Here is a 21,775-nt window from a genome sequence, read left to right on the forward strand (position 1 = left end):
AAAAACTCAAGTAAGACTAATAGATCTAATCCTAGATTAAACCAATCACAAAAGGTGAAAATGAAAAACACAAGCTTTTAAAGTTTGTTTTCGTTTGATAATTCAATTGTAGAGAATACGATACTAAAATTAGAATAATTTTTAACAAGGAAAATTAGAGGTGGCCATGGGCCGGGTCAGTCCGTGAACCGGCCCGGTCAAACCCGGTTCGGAACCGGTCAAACCCGGAACCGGACTAAAACCGGCCCGGAACCGTACAAAGAGCGGTTCCAGACCGGTTCCAGATTCGTTGAACCGTGAACCGGCGGTTCCGGGTCGAAACCGACGGTTAAAGGGTCGAACCCGTTGATAAAAAAATATATATTATATATTTAAAATGTAGTATATTATATCTTTGTTATATAATATATTTACTTTTGCAATAAAATATATGTTATATTTGTTTTAGTTGACTTAGATCTACCAAATGATAAGAATGCCTCTGAGATTCAATCATAAACCAATTTTTAGAACCCCGAGAGGGAGGCCTCGGCCTGGTAAGGGGAGAGTGGCCGAGTGAATTTTTGGTTAATTTTTTAATTTTTTAAAAAAATTCTTTATTTTCTTGTAATATTATTTCTGTGAGTTATTTTATTGTTAAATTGTATTTTTTTAGTAATTAAATTTTAATTTTTTTTTAATTTTTTTTCTAAAACGTCCTAAACCGGAACCGGAACCGGAACCGTCCGGTTCCGAACCGTCATGGAACCGTCTCTCAGGCGGTTCCGGGCCGGTTCCACTTTTTCTTGAACCGTGACCCGGCGGTTATGAACCGGAACCGTCGGGTTATAAACCGTGGCCACCTCTAAGGAAAATACAGTCTAATGGAGTTCATTTTCTGATGTTTATAAATGTTAACTAAATAAATTAAATAATGACTAGTAATTAGAGTTTTTCTTGGGCTAGTGTGATTGCGTTTTTTTATTCGGATATCAACAAAACTAAAATGAGTAATGCTACATAATCCAACATGTTTAACCTATTTTTTTATACCGCCTGATGTGGCAATTAAAAAATTGGATTGATTAATTTTGTTTTTTGAGATATAAACCTTTAGTTGGAAATTAGACAAATGAAACCTTATCACATAAGATGGGTTAAAGAAGTTGGATTACAAATGTGTGTTATAAAGCATTTTCCAACTAGCATATGTATTTTAATCATATGGCTTAAATCTTTTGGAAACAATGATCAAATTTAATAATTAATGTTTTTTTAGAAAACGTTTAATTAATGTTTTAATCAACAATCAAATACATAATAAATTAATGACATATGTCTAGATCCAAGAATGATGGACAACCATCTAATATCTATATTCCATCTTCTAAAACTGGAGTTAGAAACTCTGAATATTATACAGTTTTTCGTGCGAATTGTGGCTATACATAAGTTAAATTTTTCGTTTATTGAACGCAAAACTAGCTGTCCAAATTGCATATACAGTTTATTTGTTGTAGCCTTTTATTATAAGTTGTATGATATATATTGCTAATGGGTCTGGTATATAAATGGGCATATACATTATCATTTCAATTTAAGTTTTTTTTTTAACTCTTATGTCTCATTAAAGACACATCCCTTTACTATGCTTAAAAAAAAGACCCATATCCTTTATTCATTTGTCATAAGTTTTTTCTCTCTTCGAACAACTAACTTAGCAGAGGCAAAAGATTGCTTCAATTCTTTTACACAAATTTCATAAATTATTGTTGTGGTAGTTGTGCATTAAATTTCTTGTTGTATTAATTTTGACGCGACATGTTGAATTGGACAATAAAATTAACAATTATAGTTGCCCTCCATATCCATGCGCAAGGTAGATTGACATGCACAAAAAAAAAATTCAAGAATCAAAATGTATCTTTAACCACCGTGGATCACGGACAGCCTTTCCTTTTGTGTCGCCTTTGCGTTATCTTTTTTTACTCACTTCCCGAAGAGAAAAAAATGTATTCATTCGCAATTCAACTAGTCCTGCCATATAACTATTAATTGGTTAGCATTACTGAGCTTCGTACACAGTTCCCCGTCCTGAGGTTATTTTTCTCTATCTATATCATTATCTTTGCATATTGTTTCCATTCTCACATTTTTTGTTTTTGCAGGTTTTCACATCAGCATACAAATATTTTATATAAGGTAATACAATTTTAAATTATCAATCAATACACATATAAATGCATTTGTGTTCCTAACAAAGTCTGTCAGATGCTTATTGAGAACATCTAAGCATCTACACATATTAAGCATATGTAATACCCATTAATTGATTGTGTCTGTTAGTGTATTAATAAATAACTATATATTTAAATGTATATTTATTCACTAATATGAATATGCGTTTGATTCGCCTTTCGAATTTCGTGACCAGAACTATCCAGTTGGGTAATTTTGTTACTTAGATGCCGCAACTTATCGTGACGTTTGACTACTTACTTATGTCAACGCTATCTCATTTGCAATGTCCGCGATATTTTTATAGAGTAACTAACCAGGCTGGAACATTCCTATGGGGTGCCACAATGATTTTAACATTTACAGACTGTGGTATGGGTTTAACTAACGCAAAATTCAATGGACAAAGCAATATTTCCGAAGACGATGCCAAAAATAATGGCTGCCCAATGCGGACTTGAATTTTAAAAAGACAAGTTTGATGTTCAAATAAATTATTACCCACACACATCGGTTGGAAGTTTTAACTAAATTCATAGAAACTATTCTCAAACATTGTGGTGGATACGATATGTTGTACATAGGGGTAATGGTTAAGTGCAAGGCCACAAGGCAAAAATCTGAAAGGCTTAAAACATAATTATTACAGGTTGATATTTTCTTTGCTTTGGAGTATTTTAAGGGCGTATGGATAATCTTTGTCGTATATTGTTTATATTTGTTTGTTTGTATACTATGTTCGTGTTATATTAGTGAATTCTTTTTCCTATTAATTTGTTATTTAAATAATTGTCAAATGTCTGACTGCTATATATCACGGCACATAGTAGCGTATTACTATCAATTATAAAACCAATTACGATATTAATACTTTTAGTTCTACATTGTATTTAGCTTTTAGTTGGATGTATTGCAGTTTTTACCAGTCTGAGCATTTTCATCTGAATTTTTGCCAAAGCTGCAGGTTTTTTGCTGGACTCTATACACTTTGCTGAGTTAGCGGACTATTAAAAAAAACCAGCGAGTTAATTTAATAATTGTACTGCATGACATTAATTTTTTAATCATTCAGTATTACCTATAAATTATGTTAGCCCTTTAAGTTCGTAAAAAATGAATTGTTCGTAAGGGGATTTTAAAACATAATTTTTGAAAAAAAAAACTTTTAGAACAGAATGTTAAGATGTTTACCAAGGTTTAATAAAAAACAAAATGGAGCGGCTTTATAGCAACATTGTTACTTTCTTCAGCTAAGCGTGGGCAAACATAACATTCAGTTGACAATGATACAGCACGTAAATATAGTGGTTAAAACGTACCTGAACTCTCTATTACTCGGCACTTGGTTCTGGATCGCCGTACCCGTGTTGACCCACCACGACACGAGATTGTAATACCCCAAAATATTTAAGTATTTAATTGGACCACGTGTCCAGTTCTGATTCGCCAGGATGGCGATATCGGAAAATAATTTCTAAGAAATTAAAGTAATTATACGGAATTTAATGTCATATTACAATTCTAAAGTTGGAATTTGAATTGAAAGGAAAAATGTCAAGAAAAGTCCCAAACTAGAGTTCAGGGACTAAAGTGGTAATTTAACCAGTCAAGTCCCGAAAAGGGTAATTATTTCGCCAAGGTCCGCGAAATGTTTTATAGTAATAGTGGTAAAAGTTTCGGGTCAATCGGAGACCTTTTAAAATTTGGACGCGGATGCGTTTGGGCTAAATCGCAATTTTTAAAAAGTTCAAGGACCAAATTGTAAATTAGCCAGTTGAGCTTCGAGAATAGCAATTAGAAGATTATTGATGGAAAAATAATAATTTTGGGTTAGTATTATTTATTAGATATAAATAATACGTATACAAATTGGTTAAAAGGTAAATTGATTAAGCGAAGGACTAAATTGAACAAAAGAAAAGTTCAAAGGATAAATTGTAATAAAGGAAGAAAAGAAAGATCAAAACTAACCTTTAGCCATGTTATATATATATATATATATATATATATATATATAAGAAAATGATTATGATTAAGGATCAGAAGAAGGATCCAGAAATCATTCGTTCTTACCGATCAAAACATCGTCACTCCGCCGTATCTCCGTCCGGCGTCCGTTTCGGACGATTTTCGCGTCGATCTCTTCGGAATTCAAGCCTCTACCTATCCCAAGCATCAAAACAAGGTTAGTTACACGTTTTTACCACGAAAAATGAAGAATAGGGGGCTGTTTTTCCGTGTATATCTTTTATCTATATGGAATTCGACGTTTTGAGGCGTTTATGGTTGATTCCGGAGTGATTAAAGTGTTTATAACATGTTTAAATGAATTGGATATGAATTTGTATAAGTTTTGAGGGATTTGGAGCCTCGGAAACGGTCCAGAGACGTCAAAAACGTCGTGGGCACGACGTGCACCACAAGGGTGCACGACGTGCACCACAAGGGTGCACGACGTGCACCACCAGGGGTGCACGACGTGCACAAGGAAGGGCACGACGTGCCCTTCATGAAAAATGAGGGGCACGACGTGCCAAGCTAGCACGACGTGCCCTACTTCGATCGTGACCTCCGGGAGCGAAAAATAGCTTCCGATAGCATGAAATGGACATGGAACTTGACGTTTTGAGCTAGGCTTTTGGAATAAGCATATTAAGCAAGGCTTAATTGATTAGTTGAACACCACTAATGTTATTAACCAAGTGTAAGAATGAGATTTGGTAATAGATATCAAGAAAGATACGTTTAGAACGCGACGACTTACGTTTTGCGCTTCTGGCCATGTTTGGAGGTTAGCATGATTGCTAGAATAGGATTCTCTAAGCATATTTTTAATGATAGAATCCTATGATAGATGTGACGGATTATCGAGCTATAAGTATGACGAATCAAGAAGCTCGACGAGGATTGACGGACCAGTCTCCTGGAGCTTACGTTCAGATATAAGGAATAGCGGTCACTGTGAGTGGCAATTTACTTTCGCGTATTATTATTATTATTAAAGTTATTTTCATATATTATGAATATGATTATCAATACGCTTATATAAGATGGTATGTTTGATGAATGTGATTATATGAATGCCATTATATTCATTGTTTGAATATGAGTATCTAGCATGCGATCCGAAGAAACCAACTACCTATTGGGTGTCAATAGGTTGTGTGATCACCAGTATTTGAGTCAGTCTAGTGTGTCTAGATTGTCTATGAGATTATGAAATGCGCATACGATATGAATGCGATACGAGTGAGAACTCGGTTACGGTGTAACCTGAGCCCCGTATCTAGTGGGTTGGACCCACCAGTGAGTTGGACTCACACTTTGAGATTAAGAGATTGGTCGCGGCTGACGTGGTTGAGTGTGAACACTCCCAGGTCGGACCACTTGGATCAGTTTAATTTGAGTATTCGGAACGAGATAAGTTCAGAAGTTAAGATTAGGGTTTCGGTCGGATCTGCTATTTATGAATGTTATGTTATTTTCATATTATATCGAGATAAATATATATATATGATTGAGTATGCGATGTGTATTTTGATAATACCGATAATAAGTTGCATACTCACTCAGTATTTTCCCAAATACTGACCCCTCACTCTGATGTTTGCAGGTATTAGAAGTCGGATCAGACAAGCCATCTCCATTGTGCCAAAAGTCATTGGACTTGCACAAGTATGAGTTCCTAGAGCTGCAGTAGTCAGTAGGTGTCAGTATAAGGATAGCGATTTAATTTCAAATAGTTTTTTTTGAATGTAAACTCTAATATAATACTTTGATGTCTATAAGTATGTTATCTAAAAGAGTTTTCTGAAAATATTCTATATATATATAATAATATGTTTTTAAATGCGAAAAATTATTAGTGGTTTTAGGCTTGCTACGGGTATTGGAGCTACCACTCCCATTCCCTAGCGCCGGTCTCGGTTCAATAATTTGGGTCGTGACAGAGATACGACAGTAAATTTGGGTTGGACCCTCAATGGAGGGTACAGAGTTTTGGAAAAAAATTAGTTTTTTTCGTAAAGAAAATGAGGTAGTTGCAGGTTTGTGAAGAAATTTGAGGAAGATGAAACATAACATGAAAAATGAATAGTTGTTTAGATACTAGGGTCGGCTGACATCTTTTATTTTATTTTATTTTGAATATTGTAATTAATATTAAAAAGGAATCTGACATATGTATAGCAATAAAAGATGAATAGTTGTTTAGATATTAGGGACGACTACTTTTCTTTTATTGATTTCAATGTTTTTTGTCTTTACCCAATTATCTTTTATTATTTTAAGAATATTTTTTCCATTCTGTAATTGATAAACATTAATTTGATAAATGACTGTTCATTTACATAGTAAAATAAAGTCTTTCAATTAGTTCTACTTCTAATTAGTAATTAATATCATTATAGAAATAAAATAGCAACTTACGAAAAAAATTATTTATATATATACTACTGAACATCAAAATTTTAATAATTTTTTTAAACCACAACGGTCCCAACACCTGTGTCTAATTTTGGATCTGCACCCCGTATATTCATATAAGAAGGTCACCGGGTCGGACATGCGGATATGTGGCCAACTTTTACACCCGTATCCGAGTCCGGGTAACATAGTTTGAACTTAGAACTTATAACTTAAGTTTTAACATTAAAAGTGCATAACCAATGGTTATCATAATAGATTTGGTTTGTACTTTTTAGGCGTCCATTATGGTCGGAAAAATCATTTTCCTTCCTCTGCGCTCCCGAGTCCGCTGAGTCCGCGTGGTATGTTTCATATGGATAGCAAATGACACCTCTCGCGCAAAAAGTGTTGGGTGTTTGTGTTGTAGTGCAACTTCCTTTTCCCGGTACACTATCACTACCGATGATCTTATTTTTTATGAATAAGCAAAAAGTGTTGGCATTTAACGTAAGAGCGCATCGTTTTTGTCGGGAAAAGACACTTCCTTACAACGGTTGTTTTTCCCGGCGATTACATGTACTCAGCGAACTGATTTGCGTTGGTTATATATAGCGATGCCGTTGTCAAGTAAATCGAGCAGATCATAAATCGTCGGTTACTATGTTAATATCGGTCTTATCGCTGATGTATATTGTGAAAGATTTGTTGTACGACATCGCGTTGGTTGTCGGTTTCCATTCGGCACAAAATTAAGGGATGACTTACTATTGCGAAAATCGCTGTTGCCGATCACGAGCAAGCGTCATTACTTACTAGAGGTAACAGTTTCACATGTTATTTTTTTTCCTGAAAGAGCATTGTATAGTGATAATCGTCGTTTTTTTAGGGAGAAGAAGTCCTTAACTTTTTATTAATTAGAGTTTCTAGGACTAATTAGAGTTTTAAGCTTTAACTAAGATTGATTACAATTAGGTCAAAAGGGTGTATTTGACCGTCTTTCGTAATTATTGGATTTTTATCCACTTTTACGATCTTGGGCCTTTTTGATATTTCATGTCAAATTGAGGGGGTTAATTGAACCTTTGTTCATTAATTATCTCATATAATAAATGTATCATGTCCATGTTACATCATTTATAATCTGATTTTTATTGATTTTCTTTATTTGAACAATCACCACATATCCAAAATATGATTCATATCTATTTATAATTGTGAGAAAAATATTATACAATAAATATCAATGTCGGTTGCATGGAATGATTTTTTCTACTAAATAAAGTCCTTTCATCACAGCAAACTTTATTTTTATCATAACTCATCATTTCAATAAAGCTTTAAGCATAAAGAAAATAATGGGATCTCAAGGTCCAGCAACAGTGTTGGCAATGGGCACAGCAACACCTTCAAACTGCGTGGATCAAATTACATATCCGGATTATTACTTTCGCATTACAAACAGCGAACATCAGACTCAACTCAAACACAAATTTCAACGCATGTGTAAGACTCCATCACCATTTTTACTTCTTTTATCAATATAATTTTGAATGGTTTTAAAAGCCGGACCGGCGATTTAATCAGTATGGCTATCGGTTCAAGGTTCAACCACCGATCCAATCTGTTTGTGTTAAATGAGTACATGAGCCATATGTTAAACAATAAAAAAAGTTGAGTTTTTGCTATCATTGTTTGTCGGTGGTGTCGGATTCAAAAACAAATGTATAGGATAAAAATTTATAAAGTGGAAAAAATTAACAAAATATAAATTTTAAGGTGTGCATGTTATAAATTTTAAAATATTATGTATTGATGTTCTTTTAAAATATTTTAAAATTATAAAGTGGTCAATTGATCAACATATGCTCTTGCTCTGCTCCGGACAAAGGTCACAAACAAAACAAAATTGAGATAAGGGTTCTGGTGTTGTGTCCTTCATTTTCAAACAAAATGAAACTAACATTGCAAGACCTTATTTTCCTTTTAGTTTTCCCTTGCAAGTCTTTGGTTTGTACAGCTTTTTTCCTTAGTATTTTATTGAGTTTTGAGGTATACAAAACTCTTAAAATTGAGAAAAAGAGACGAGAAGATGAATTACGACGCGAGCTTTTCTTTTTTGAAAGCAGGTGTTGAAAGAATGCCACTTGTAAACATAAATCGATTCTTAATTATGTTTTTGATTGAAAGTTAAATGACTCGCTTTTTAATTTCGGTAAAAACCGCCCTGTTTTAACGGGTTAACCGGTTCTTGCGGTATTCCGGCCTTTTAAAGTTTTCTGATTGAATTAGAATACCAAATATATAAATTCAAACGGGACCAGCCTTCGGTTTCCGGTTGAACTTTCCAGTCCAGTTAGGAAAAGGAAATGATAAAAAAAATATGACTATATAGTACTAGACTGTCCAAACTATATTTTTTTACAAAAAAGTATATTATAAATACAAAATTTTTGATTTTAAAAAATACAATATTTTTTCGTTTTAAATTATTTATAAAGTAATAAAAAAATTGCATCACAATAAAAAAAAACTCAATTTGAAATAAGTGACATGTGTTCATCTATTTCACCTTCGGCATTTCAGCAATCCGAATTTAATCTCTTTTAGACATGCGTTCAAAGTAGAACTATCTAAAGATATAATTATGACGTTTCTTGAAACTAGATAAATTTTCATAAAATATATGATTTTATTGTCTTATTTTATTTAAATTTATTAATGTTTACGTGTTTATATATATGTTCTGATTATACTCAAGTGTTTCAGGTGACAAATCAACAGTAAGAAAACGTTACATGCACTTGACAGAGGAGATACTGAAGGAAAATCCAAACTTATGTGCAAATATGGCTCCTTCCTTAAATGTAAGGCAAGATATGGCAATTGTCCACGTACCTAAGTTAGGGAAAGAGGCTGCTCTTAAGGCTCTTGAGGAATGGGCTCAGCCCAAATCCAAAATTACACATTTAGTTTTTTGCACCGCGACGGGTGTCGATATGCCAGGGGCCGACTATCAGCTTACCAAACTTTTGGGCCTTTGTCCGTCGGTTAAAAGGCTCATGATGTACCAACAAGGTTGTTACGGCGGGGGCACCGTGCTCCGCATCGCCAAAGACCTAGCCGAAAATAACAAAGATGGACGTGTTCTCGTGGTTTGTTCGGAGATAAACATCTTGACTTTTTGCGGGCCTAATGAAAAACAGCTTGATGGCCTTCTGGGCCAGTCTTTATTTGGCGATGGTGCCGTTGCGGTAATAGTGGGCTCAAATCCAATGCCGAATGTTGAGAAGCCACTGTTTGAAATAGTCTCTACGGCCCAAACCATAATTCCGAATACCGAAGGTGCCGTCGGTGGGCATCTACGAGAGGCCGGGTTGGTCATTAATCTCCAGAAAGATATCCCTATGCTCATATCCAATAATATTGAGAAAATTGTTATGGAGGCATTTGAACCCTTAGGTATTTCAGATTGGAACTCCATATTTTGGATGGTACACCCGGGTGGGCCTGCAATTCTTGATCATTTGGAATCTAAACTTGGGCTAGAGCCCAGAAAATTGAACGCCAGTAGGCACATACTAGCTGAGTATGGAAATATGTTAAGTGCCACTGTCTTGTTTGTCATGGATCACATGAGGAAAAAGTCAGCTGAAAATGGGCTTAAATCGACTGGAGAAGGCTTAGAGTGGGGAGTGCTTCTTGGGTTTGGGCCTGGAATTACTGTTGAAACAGTTGTGCTCCATAGTGTGGCTATTGGCTGATTATAGGAGCTTTTGTTATGTTAGACTTTTTTTTTTATAAAAACATTTCTTATTTCAATTTCTTTTTTCGATTGATTATTTTAGTTTCTTCAGTTTCTATTTATTGATTATTTTACTAAACGAGGATAAATGATATATTTTTTCATAAATTGAACTCATTTTATTTCGTCCGGTTCGTAATAATTATCGTATTTACTTTTGACACGAAAATTAAAACAATAATAATAATATTTTAATTTATAAATACTTTACTAACTTAACTCTCAATTATTGATATTTATGATTGTTTTTTATTCGTATAGCGTATTTTTCAATAAGTTAATAGAAAGATAACAATAAATGCTCTTTTAGTTCTAAAATTCTAATGTAATAAAAATTACTATAAACCAATTTTCAAATGCGAAAAATATTATAGAACAAAGAGATAAAAATTTCAAAAATGGTTATATTCGTCAATCATTTTAAATTATCTATCAATTTAAGACGAAAGAAGTAGCTAATATGCATATCATTAATTTGAACGATATTTAAAGAAAGGAAAGTGTTTTATAACCCACCTATTTAATCCATCTTCTATACCATCCTTACGTGATAAGGTTTTTATTTGTCCAAAATTTACCCAAAAATGTATGTCACAAAAAATAAATTCACTCTTTAATTGTCACGCCGGGCGGTATAAAAAGGTGGATTAAAAAAGACGGATTATAAAAATCAATCACAATTAATTATCTAATTAATGAATTAGTCAACATTTCAGAAATGAGAATAATAATCGCCATTTTGAAATCAAAACACGCCCAAATAATAAATTTTTAAAGAACAAAAAAGGAAATAGGAAATAGGAAATCAAATTTTATTAGTGATCCACATGACGCCTTTTGGCCAGTTCTCATTTTGGACTTTATATTAATCTTTCTCTTCTCTGACCTATTATTAGCCTGTGACCACTCTTTCCCTTTCACATTTCCTTCTTAATGTTCTCCTAATTAATTTCCAAATTAAGAATCAATTACACTTAACTTTTTATGATAGATAAAGAAAGGTAAAAGAAAACTAAAAAAAATAATCTTTATGTCTTAAAGAGGTAAGAGAATTTTAAAATTTTATATTTTTTTTTATATATACACGACTAAATACTTTATATGATTAATTTTATTAAAGAAATTACTTAAATAAAAGTTTAGTCATTAAAAATATGCCACTTTTTTAACTTTTTCATTTATAACTCAAATTTTTGAAATCGTCAACGTGTTTTCCTTTTTTTCATTTTCACATTCAGTTATAATTATTTATTCAAATTATATTGAAAAAGGATGAAAAACGTCATCCATATGAATTATTATACAATATAACGGCTGTGTCATGTTATATATGCAAGAAAATAATGAGGCGTTTTTATGTTGGAATATGTAATAGTAAAATAAATATTAAAAATTAAATGTTTTTTTTTATTACAAGTACTCATTAACTTATTATAAAAATAACGTGACACAACTATTACGTAAGCTAAACACTCCTATACACTGCTTTAATTTGCGTTTTATCATAAAAAAATATAGATATCAAAAACATATTCAAATTTTCTACTATCAATTCACATAAATAGCTATAATTGAAACCAAAAAATAAAAAATAAAAAACGTTTTTATTATTTTGATCATAAACAACAAAAAGTATAAAATATTTTTGAATGATTAAATATATTATTTCGATTTTTTTTCTTCGTATATTCTCCTCGTAGTATATCCAGCTCGCCAGTCACAATAAAAACTGATCCACCATTTTTTTAACCGTGTTTTGAAAAGTCTCACAATAACTGTGCTTTCAATTTTCGTGAAAGAAAATACTTTGCAGCAGTAGCTTGTTTATGATTATAACTTTTTTTAGAGTTTTTACTTTTCTGCAATTTTGATTCTTCGTTTCCAATTTTGTTTTGTTTTGTTTTCGTTTCTCTTAGAGGTTAATTTGGTTAATGGGTTTTTGTTTTTACTCCCTAGAATTCCTTTCTTTTCCATTTCTATCGTAAATTCTTTTTCATAATTTTTTATTTTGGTTTGCCACCCCCACCACATGCATGTTCTTGGGTTTGTCTGATCTGGATTGGATCACAAGGATCTATCTGTAGCGTTTTCTTTTTGGCATCTTTGGTTTCTTTAAAGCAGGTGAGTTTTTTTTGGGTTTCTTGAATTCTTTTCTTGGTTTGGAACACTTTAGATTCCTTCCTTTTATGATTCTTTACGTTAATTGCTTAATTTATGTTGGTTTCTTGAGCTATTTTATGTAACTTGAACTGGGTATGTTTCTATTTTGAGAAATGTTAGGGGGTAATTTTTTATGTTGTTGTGATGTTGTTGATTAGTTATGAACTGGGTATGTTTTGTTTTATTGAAATTCAATGGTTTTTAGGAGGAAATAGTTGATAAGAGTGTTGATTGTGTTTTGTTTTTTGTTTTTAGGTTTGGGGGCAGTGGTTTTTCAAGAGTGTGCCATCAAGTTTTGGTTGTTGGATGTTTGAATTAGGGTTTTGATTGTGTATATAGGTCTGGTTTGATCTTTATATGCACGTTTCGGCCATGGCGGGGATTGATATTTCGAGATATTCCCATAGTCCTATACATAAGGCCACTGCGATGAGAGATTATGCCACTCTTAGGAAGATACTTGCTGGCCTGCCAAGGCTTTGTGACCCTGCTGAGATTCGGACTGAGGCGGTTTCGATGGCCGAGGAGGAGAAAGCTGATGCTATTTCAGCTGTAGTTGACAGGCGTGATGTGCCTAACCGTGACACGCCTCTTCACTTGGCTGTCAAACTGGGTGATGAGACTGCAACTGGGATGCTTATGGTTGCTGGTGCAGATTGGAGTTTGCAGAATGACCAAGGATGGAGTGCTCTTCAAGAAGCTATTTGCCATAGAGAAGAGGGGATAGCAATGATCATAGTTAGACATTATCAGCCATTGGCATGGGCGAAATGGTGTAGGAGGTTGCCTCGTTTAGTAGCGACCATGCGGAGAATGAGAGACTTCTATATGGAAATTACCTTCCATTTTGAAAGTTCTGTAATACCTTTCATTTCAAGGATTGCTCCTTCGGATACTTATAAAATTTGGAAGAGGGGTGCAAATTTGAGGGCAGACATGACTTTGGCTGGCTTTGATGGTTTTAGGATTCAGCGTTCGGATCAGAGTATTCTTTTCCTTGGTGATGGGTCCGAGGATGGTAAGGTTCCTTCTGGGTCACTTTGCATGATCTCACACAAAGATAAGGAGGTGATGAATGCTTTGGATGGTGCCGGGGCTCCAGCAACTGAAGAAGAGGTTCGCCAAGAAGTGGCTGCAATGTCTCAGACCAATATTTTTAGGCCAGGAATTGATGTAACCGAGGCAGTTCTTTTGCCGCAATTAACATGGAGACGACAGGAAAAAACAGAACTGGTGGGACCATGGAAGGCGAAAGTCTATGATATGCACAACGTGGTTGTTAGTATTAAATCTAGAAAGGTTCCGGGGGCAATGACAGATGATGAGTTCTTTTCATCCTGCAATGAGAACGAAACTGAAACTGAGGAGCTTAATGATCTACTGACGGAGGATGAAAGAAGGCAACTTGAAGTCGCACTTAAATTGGATTCATCAGAATCGGCTAATGAAAATGGTGATGGGATTATTGCTCATCGTCATAGCTGTTTTGACCAAAGGGACAGGGATATTCCAATTGAAGATGGGAATGCGTGCCGAAATGGAGAGAATAAGCAGGAAAAGAAAGGGTGGTTTGGTGGGTGGAGAAAACGGGATGCTAAAGTAGAGGGGCAGAATAAAGTTGTTCCACCTAGAAGTTCACTTTGTGCGGATGAGAAGGTGAGCGATTTACTTGGAGATTCTCCATCTGGAAGTCAGATTAAACCAGGAAGACACTCTGTTGAGGTTGTCGTGAGGGATGAGCACCGTAAAGGAAGGGATACCAAGACATCTTCATCTGTGAGTTTGGAGAGCAATAGTAGACGGAAGGAAGGAAGTCGTGAGAATGAATATAAGAAGGGATTGAGGCCTATTCTATGGCTCTCACCAAACTTTCCTTTACAAACAGAAGAACTTCTTCCACTGCTTGACATTCTAGCAAACAAGGTTAAAGCAATTCGTCGTTTAAGAGAGCTCCTCACAACAAAACTTCCAATGGGAACCTTTCCTGTGAAGGTACACTGCTTTCTTTTCCACCTATGTCATAATTACAGCAGAACTTGTTTAATACAATATGCTGATTTGTTGGTTAAATTGTTGAAATAATTTTTCTCTGGTCCCTTTTAGCACCAAATCACTTTTCTGATTTCCGTCTAAGGTTGGTCATACCATGATTTTCTTAATGAGTGTATTATGACTCAGTGATTTGTATGGTTGCTTTGCTAAGGTCCATAACTTCTTGAAATTTAGTCTTAGTTTTGAAGCTTTAAGTTTGCAATATAAATCTTGCAGGTCTAAAACATTCAGATGTCTGTGATCATATCTAACTATAACTGCATGGTTGGCGTTTCATATTTGAACATTTTTTGGTCGATGCTTCTTCGGCATCTAACTGTAGATTTTCTTCATCGTCATGTGCGGTGAAGTTCATAAGATTGGCGCTGTTGATTCTGTTGATATTTTGTTTCTCCAATTTATTCTCTTTCAGATCGAAACTAGTACCCATCTATTGCATAATATGTGTGCATGTATAGTCCTCGGCCAATTTATGGGGATGCATATAAACTTGATTTCTTGTTTTGATCTGTGCCAGAAACTATGATTGCCCTACTTTAGAGTTCCAGATAATACCCAACTGTCTTCACCTTTGGGAGTTTAAAACTCGACTGAAGTCCTTCAAATATTTTTAAAAAAATTAGTGTCTAAACTGGTTTCCTTGATAGAATCTAAATGCGAAAGTTCGAAGTCTTTGCTAACTGTTATTATAAAGATTTGAGGCATCTTCAATGCTGTAAAAATGAAATTTTTGTCTTCATTTTTTAATCACCATTACAGCATTTGAGACGTTCTGATGGCCCATGGACCCTAAAAAACATATAGTGTCCTACTAACCAAGATTATATTGTAATACTTGTGGTTGTGGCTGTGTCTGTGTCTGCTCTTCCTGAACGTTGTTTTCTCCCATATCTTTGACCTGGAGCTAGTTTTTCCATAACAATTTTCTAGTTTTTCCATAACAATTTTCTAGTTTTTCCATAACAATTTTCTAGTTTTTCCATAACAATTTTCAATTGAAGTGATACTTGGTGACCCTGAATTGGTAGCCATAGAAGTCTTTGGGAGTAATGCACTAGGAAAAGGTGTTTTTGTGGTTTGGGACTGACACTTCATTGATATGGTCGTTATCTTGGTAATGTGTTTCAGACGAGTATTGTTTTTTATACGCACATCCAATCTGATGTAGTTCCCCATAATGAAAAAAATGGCATAATCATCAAGCCCTTAACTTTTGCAATTTGTAACAATTATTGTGGGTCAGGTGCTGTCCGCACCTGAACTGGGATCCACCTATTTAAGAACCGGGTGTTATTTGATAATAATCAAGTGTCTTCTTTATGTCTTTTTGCTATTAAATGTTAGCTTGCTTAGCGTCATGCATTTTTCTTCGTATCTTGGGTTCCTAATTTCTGATTGTGAAATACCATTGCATTGATTCTAAAATCAGTATTCTTTTTACAAACTAACTGATGCTTACGCCTTCTATTTTTATTCTTTAGAATGTAAAGTATTTTCTAAGCAATATTTGTTTTCATTCAGGTTTATATTTTTATTCTTTAGAATGTAAAGTATTATCTAAGCAATATTCGTTTTCGTCCAGGTTGCTATCCCGGTAGTTCCGACCATCAGAGTATTAGTTACATTTACAAAGTTTGAAGAATTGCAGCCACTGGATGATTTCGCAACACCTCCATCAAGCCCTAACGTCGGACAGGAGAGCCCATCAACGACGCAGTCTTCAAGCTCATCCTGGTTTCAGTGGATAAAAGCTCCTTACCGCCCTACGTCATCAATTAGTGGATCCAGCAGTAGAATAGAGAACGTTCAGGACCCATTCGTTATTCCTCCGGACTATAATTGGATTTCGGCAGAAGCGAAGAAAAAGAAGATGCAGGAGAAGAACAGATTGAAGAAGGTGAGAAGTCAAAACCATTAATGAAGCTGATTAGAATTGTAATACAAAGTTTCTAGGGAAATAGTGTTTCATATGACCATGATATTGGGATATACACTGTTATGGAAATACATTGATCCCATTTGTTGGGGAAGAAATTTGGTAAATCAATAGTGGGTGGGTGGGTTTATGGAGAGGAATAGAAATACTTACAACAATTGATTCGTCTTTCACGTAAATTTGTACACCATTTTTTTATTGCTTTGATTCAATTCATCATGTCACTCTTTTATCCATCATTAGGGGATGCAAAAATTGAACCAAATCGAAAACTTTGAAATAGTCGGTTTATTTATTGTAAATTTTTGAAAAGTTTGGTTTTGTATTAATTTTGATTTTTAAAAAAAAAAATCGAATTACATATAATGTAATTTTTTAAGAATAATATTGTATTCTCATAATAATGTTATTTTTAATGTATTTAAATGCTTAAAACTGACTGACTTTGAGCAAAAGAATAAAAGTAAGTGAATTAGTTTGGAGAAAATGAATAAAAGTGGAGAATTGGGAATCAATTGCACAAAAGAACTAATTTCATTTCAATGATTTATCTACATTTTGGTTCTTCCTACATTTTCGGTTTCAACAGCTTGCTAGAAAACTTCAATGAGGCTGCACATGTGAATACTGCTAAATGGAATTCGCCTGCACATTAAAGAGGAAAAGGCCGTTGGTAAATTTCCAAAACTTTAAATATATAGTTTATTATTGTAAAGTATATACTTTCTGCCTGTTCTTACTATATATATAGTGCAATTAGTTCTAAAATAACATAATTATTTTAAAAAAAATTATTATTATCTAATGTGTTTTAAATGCCAAAATGTATAATATTTTACAATGTCAATGAGGTTTGATTTCTAGATTCAATATCTTTTAATTTTTTATAAAACTTTGAAAAGAATATTTTTTTTAATTTCTGTAAAACCGAAAACCGAATCAAACTTGATCCTCATAATTCAGTTTCGACATTTTAACTACCGAATCGAACCTAACTACTCAATGCACACCCCTACATTTAGCCCCACTTAAGGTTGGCAAGTGTGTTTTCATATATTTATATTTATATTTATATTTATATTTTATTTTGTCATGGACAAAATAATAATTATTCTTAGTTTTCTACACTTTAAGCTAGACTAGGCATATCCCTGCCTTGGTTCATCTTGTCTAGATGATGGAATGCTTTAAAATCCAAAGTGGCTCACACTTTTTTCAAAGCTTTTTCAGAAGCATGCACCACAAACCATGATAAGCAATGGACCCAACAATTTCACAATGAGTATATGATGACTTCCTATCAGTTTGATGATACAAAATAAACTTTTTTTTTCCTTTTGCTTTTGTTGGTTCCCACTCATTGGATGTAGGCTACACAATGAGTTTTATATCCAAACTTGTCGGATGATGGAAAATAAAAAGTTGGTAAAAAAATATAAAAAAAAAACAGTTCATATTTGATTGATTGGATCCATGGATTATATATAGATCATGTCTAGAGGAGCAAAATTTCTTAATGACACTAGCTCTTCCGGTTGTTGTTTCTATACCGAAAAAATCTTACCTATACTGAGTTTATGGTGGACCATGCATTCTCATATCGGTCTGTACAAAAAATAACGGTTTTTTATTATTATTTAAAAAACAAATGCAAGCCTAATATCAGCATAGATGTGCCTATTATATTGGCTTCAATATACAGATTATCAATTATCCAAATTTATTAATGAATTGCATGATCTCAGCAGGGCAAAATTCAATGTTTAATAGACATAAAACACAACAAAAAAGAGTATGTTTTTAGTGTGTTTGTACTACAATTATGAGCATCCTGCCATCATACCTTGGGGGTAGTTCTTCTTCATTGTATTGTACAAATACAAGAGTTTCTTACTCCTTCAAGTTCTTCATCTTCACTTATGCTATTGAGAAATTTCAAAAGAAATTAGATGTATTGCATGATAAATATATAAAATGCATGACTATTTAATTTTGAGTAATTTAACTTCTCTAATATTTCATTTTGATCACGACACTTTGATTTGTTTTAATTTAATGACTAAAATTTAATTTTCTTACAATGGAAAGATTTTATCCAATTTCAAGACAAATATTGCCTACGTGGCAATCGGTGTTGAATTATTATTAGAATACACAATGAATAAAAGTGAAATATTATGATAGTTCAGTGATTGCCACGTACGCAATGTTTTGCCTGAAATCAGATTAAATATTCCCGTTATACGAAAATTAAAATTTAATCACTAAATTAAACAAATTAAAATAGCAAATATAATTCATAGCTAAAATAAAATATTATGCAAGTTTGGTGACTCCCAAAATAAATTACCAAAAATGCATGCTATTACATAAAAAAAACAGTGCTACTAATTAATCACTATGATTATTAGGCAACTCTACCCCAACAATCACAGTACCTTGAATATAACCACTCTTTCAAATCAAGAATATTAACAGTAAAACCATTATAACTGTTCAAGATTCATAGTTTTTTTTAACCTAGAAATTATCTTATAATTAAAGAAACACAAAGTTTTTTAATTACCTGGGCTCAAACTCATGAACATGAGCAATTTCTTTACCATAAGCATCAGGCCATTTTACTGTTTTTCTTGAATGTTCATTAACAACTGTTGTTCTCTTGAGATTACTCTTGAGCGTAAATGGTTCAATAATATTTTCTTGATTCTGTAGTTGATGGGTAAGATTATCGGCCAATTCTTGCATTTTCCCATCAAGAATTTGCTTCTTGCTACTGTTGCTGCTGTTTTTGCTGCCATAGTTTCTTGAATTAGAAGGTACATAGCAAGAGCACACAAGGGCTGTGCACCGATTCTGCCCTGAGACAGCCAGGTGTACGGTCGATAAGGCTTGTTCTTTTATAATATGGCGAAGTTTCTTGGAAGCTATGCGACAGAGATCAAAATAAAATGAAAATCAGTGGAGAGAATGTGTAGTAAGTAATGCTGCAAATGATTAATTGTGGGACTATGTTTTTTTGAGTTGCTGTGGATTGTATTGGATTTTTGGGTTGGAGGGGGAATAGAAGCAAGCATGTGTGTATGTGGAGAAATATTTGTACTTGTGCGAATCTATTTCGCCTCGTAGGATTGTGAACTATCCATTAAATACTTGATAGGCGGCGTTATTAAATGTTGTATCCAATCAATAAATATCATTTAATTTTTATTAAAATATCATGTATGTATGTCAATTAAATTTAATGGTCACCCACTAACTTAGAATTGTGATTTATTTTTAGGTTGTGCTTGAGCAATGATTATTAGGGTGAAAATTGGTGAAAAAAAGAAGGGTTGGGATTGGAGTTTGCTCTTTTTACACTTTTAGATTTTGGGTAATAACCATTTTTGAATTATATGAAATAAATGTATTAATATACCGTAATGACTCAATTTAAAAATTAATTAATCTAACATTAAAAAATATATTGCTAATTGATTAAAATATCTACATATGAGTCAATTTATCCTAGCGTATAAGTCGGAGACTGTGATGACTTTTTATATGTGGATATGTTTTTTGTACAACAGTTGAAGATGTGCTTATTAGTTACTACTATTTTTATGTGGCATTCGGCATGTAATAAGTAGAAATGGCAAAATAGATTGACGGACCGTATTTGTGTTGAACTTGATATGATTAGAATCTAACACCTAGGAATGGCAATGGGGCGGGGTGGGGACGGGGAAGCCATCCCCATCCCCATCCCCGCGGCTGTGGACAATTCCCATCCCCGTCCCCATTTAATTAATGGGGATAAAATCATCCCCGTCCCCATGGATCCCCCATTTCCGTGGGGATTCCCATTCCCCGTATAATTAAATATAATTTATAAATAATTTTATTATTTTTATAAGATATTTTAAAAAAATTAATTATAAAAAATACTATTATCTTTTATAATATTATATATTCATAACTAAATAGAAAATAATAAAAAAAATTAAGTTAAATTATTTAAAATTATAAATAATATACAAAAATTTATAATATAACATAAATATGCATAAATATAAATCGGGTCCCCATGGGGACGGGGATGGAGATCCCCATGGGGTGGGGACTATACTCCCTGTCCCCTCCCCATCCTTGTGGTTGGGGAATGATTTTTCCCCATCCCTGTGGTTGGGGAATGATTTTTCCCCATCCCCGCACCCATGGGGGTAATTGGTGGGGATTCTCCGCCCCATTAGGGGCGGGTCCCCATGGGGAACGGGGAATCCCACCCCATTGCCATCCCTACTAACACCTGATGTCAAATGGATAGATGGAAAATAAATGAAAAATAGCAAGAGATGTGGAGATTATGGATGAGAGTAAGTTTTGTATAAACTATATGGATCCAATCAATTGAATATAATGGAAAATTAAATAGTTTTTTAATTTTTAATTCTTTTATAATATTTAATTAATAAATAAATATATATCTCTTAATCCAATTTAAATAAAAAAATTGGTATCCATGGAGAGAAAAAAGATAAAGAGGAGTTGCGTGGGATCTTTTGGTTAGATGTGTGTCTCTATTATAGGGTTTATTTTGTGCATATATGATGCTAAAGTTTAAATGGCATCATTGTGTCCAAGTTCTTCTTTTTCTCTAGTCATTTAAATTGTTCTATTCATTTCATTGTGCTATTTTACCTTCCCACGAGCTTTATATTGACATTTATTGATTTAGTGTATGTATTATTGCTTGTTTAAGACAAATATTGGCCAGATTTTGCCTGCCTGCCGACATAACACTTGCAAAAGAGTTTTTGTTTTTATGGATTTATAATACATCAAATGGTAAAATTTTTATAATGTAAATTATATCTTTTTTATAATTGAAAAAAGAGAATATTTGTGGAAATGTATTAAACCTATAAGTAACCTAGCAGATTTCTGTCCAGCATTTTTTTTATTGGTCTCATTTCATTTTACAACAAAATTCAAAAAACATCTATTATTGTGTATTATTTTATATTTTATCCTTATTAATGGTAATAGAGTTTTTTTTTTCAAAAAAAAGACAGAGCAACCAAACATAGTAAAAAAAGTATAAAGAAGTAGAGATTTAAATAGCAATTTGTCCTCTCAACTACAAGCAATGAATAATTAGCACATAAAATTAATTTTGTGGACAAATTAGTTTTAAAATTGATGGTTATGACCAATTA

The 21,775-nt window shown here is 33.4% G+C and overlaps 3 protein-coding genes across 5 annotated transcripts; 2 read left to right on the top strand and 1 right to left on the bottom strand.

Annotated features, from left to right (window-relative positions):
* The first annotated feature begins 7,870 nt into the window (after window positions 1-7,870).
* Window positions 7,871-10,551, top strand: LOC126669101 (chalcone synthase-like). Its single transcript, XM_050362432.2, has 2 exons — window positions 7,871-8,127; window positions 9,391-10,551. The coding sequence occupies exons 1-2, from the start codon at window positions 7,980-7,982 to the stop codon at window positions 10,383-10,385; spliced, it is 1,143 nt and encodes a 380-aa protein (XP_050218389.1). The 5' UTR covers window positions 7,871-7,979; the 3' UTR covers window positions 10,386-10,551.
* A 1,597-nt stretch (window positions 10,552-12,148) lies between these two features.
* On the top strand, window positions 12,149-16,786 carry LOC126669099 (uncharacterized). 2 transcript variants are annotated; one of them, XM_050362430.2, is made up of 3 exons: window positions 12,149-12,547; window positions 12,926-14,578; window positions 16,221-16,786. In XM_050362430.2, exons 2-3 carry the CDS (start codon window positions 12,944-12,946, stop codon window positions 16,554-16,556), a joined length of 1,971 nt encoding a protein of 656 aa, XP_050218387.1. In that variant the 5' UTR covers window positions 12,149-12,547; window positions 12,926-12,943; the 3' UTR covers window positions 16,557-16,786. The 2 variants fall into 2 exon arrangements, with proteins under 2 accessions (XP_050218387.1, XP_050218386.1); XM_050362429.2 differs by having other exon boundaries at window positions 12,150-12,547; window positions 12,842-14,578.
* A 303-nt stretch (window positions 16,787-17,089) lies between these two features.
* LOC126669102 (uncharacterized) lies at window positions 17,090-19,677 on the bottom strand. 2 transcript variants are annotated; one of them, XM_050362433.1, is made up of 3 exons: window positions 19,141-19,675; window positions 18,418-18,496; window positions 17,090-17,219 (listed from the first exon to the last, which is right to left on the bottom strand). In XM_050362433.1, exons 1-2 carry the CDS (start codon window positions 19,320-19,322, stop codon window positions 18,436-18,438), a joined length of 243 nt encoding a protein of 80 aa, XP_050218390.1. In that variant the 5' UTR covers window positions 19,323-19,675; the 3' UTR covers window positions 17,090-17,219; window positions 18,418-18,435. The 2 variants fall into 2 exon arrangements, with proteins under 2 accessions (XP_050218390.1, XP_055960541.1); XM_056104566.1 differs by lacking the exon at window positions 17,090-17,219 and having other exon boundaries at window positions 18,276-18,496; window positions 19,141-19,677.
* Between the last annotated feature and the right edge of the window lie 2,098 nt (window positions 19,678-21,775).

This window comes from Mercurialis annua, linkage group LG2 (genome assembly GCF_937616625.2).
Source record: "Mercurialis annua linkage group LG2, ddMerAnnu1.2, whole genome shotgun sequence".
Taxonomy (NCBI): Eukaryota; Viridiplantae; Streptophyta; class Magnoliopsida; order Malpighiales; family Euphorbiaceae; genus Mercurialis; species Mercurialis annua.

Bases quoted from the DNA above. Each gene is read 5' to 3' on its own strand.
- LOC126669101 (XM_050362432.2), top strand. From the start codon at position 7,980: ATGGGATCTCAAGGTCCAGCAACAGTGTTGGCAATGGGCACAGCAACA. The intron at 8,128-9,390 runs GTAAGACTCCAT...CAAGTGTTTCAG, and splicing joins ACACAAATTTCAACGCATGT to GTGACAAATCAACAGTAAGA.
- LOC126669102 (XM_050362433.1), bottom strand. From the start codon at position 19,322: ATGCAAGAATTGGCCGATAATCTTACCCATCAACTACAGAATCAAGAA. The intron at 18,497-19,140 runs GTAATTAAAAAA...ATTTCTCAATAG, and splicing joins GTTCATGAGTTTGAGCCCAG to CATAAGTGAAGATGAAGAAC.
- LOC126669099 (XM_050362430.2), top strand. From the start codon at position 12,944: ATGCACGTTTCGGCCATGGCGGGGATTGATATTTCGAGATATTCCCAT. The intron at 14,579-16,220 runs GTACACTGCTTT...GTTTTCGTCCAG, and splicing joins TGGGAACCTTTCCTGTGAAG to GTTGCTATCCCGGTAGTTCC.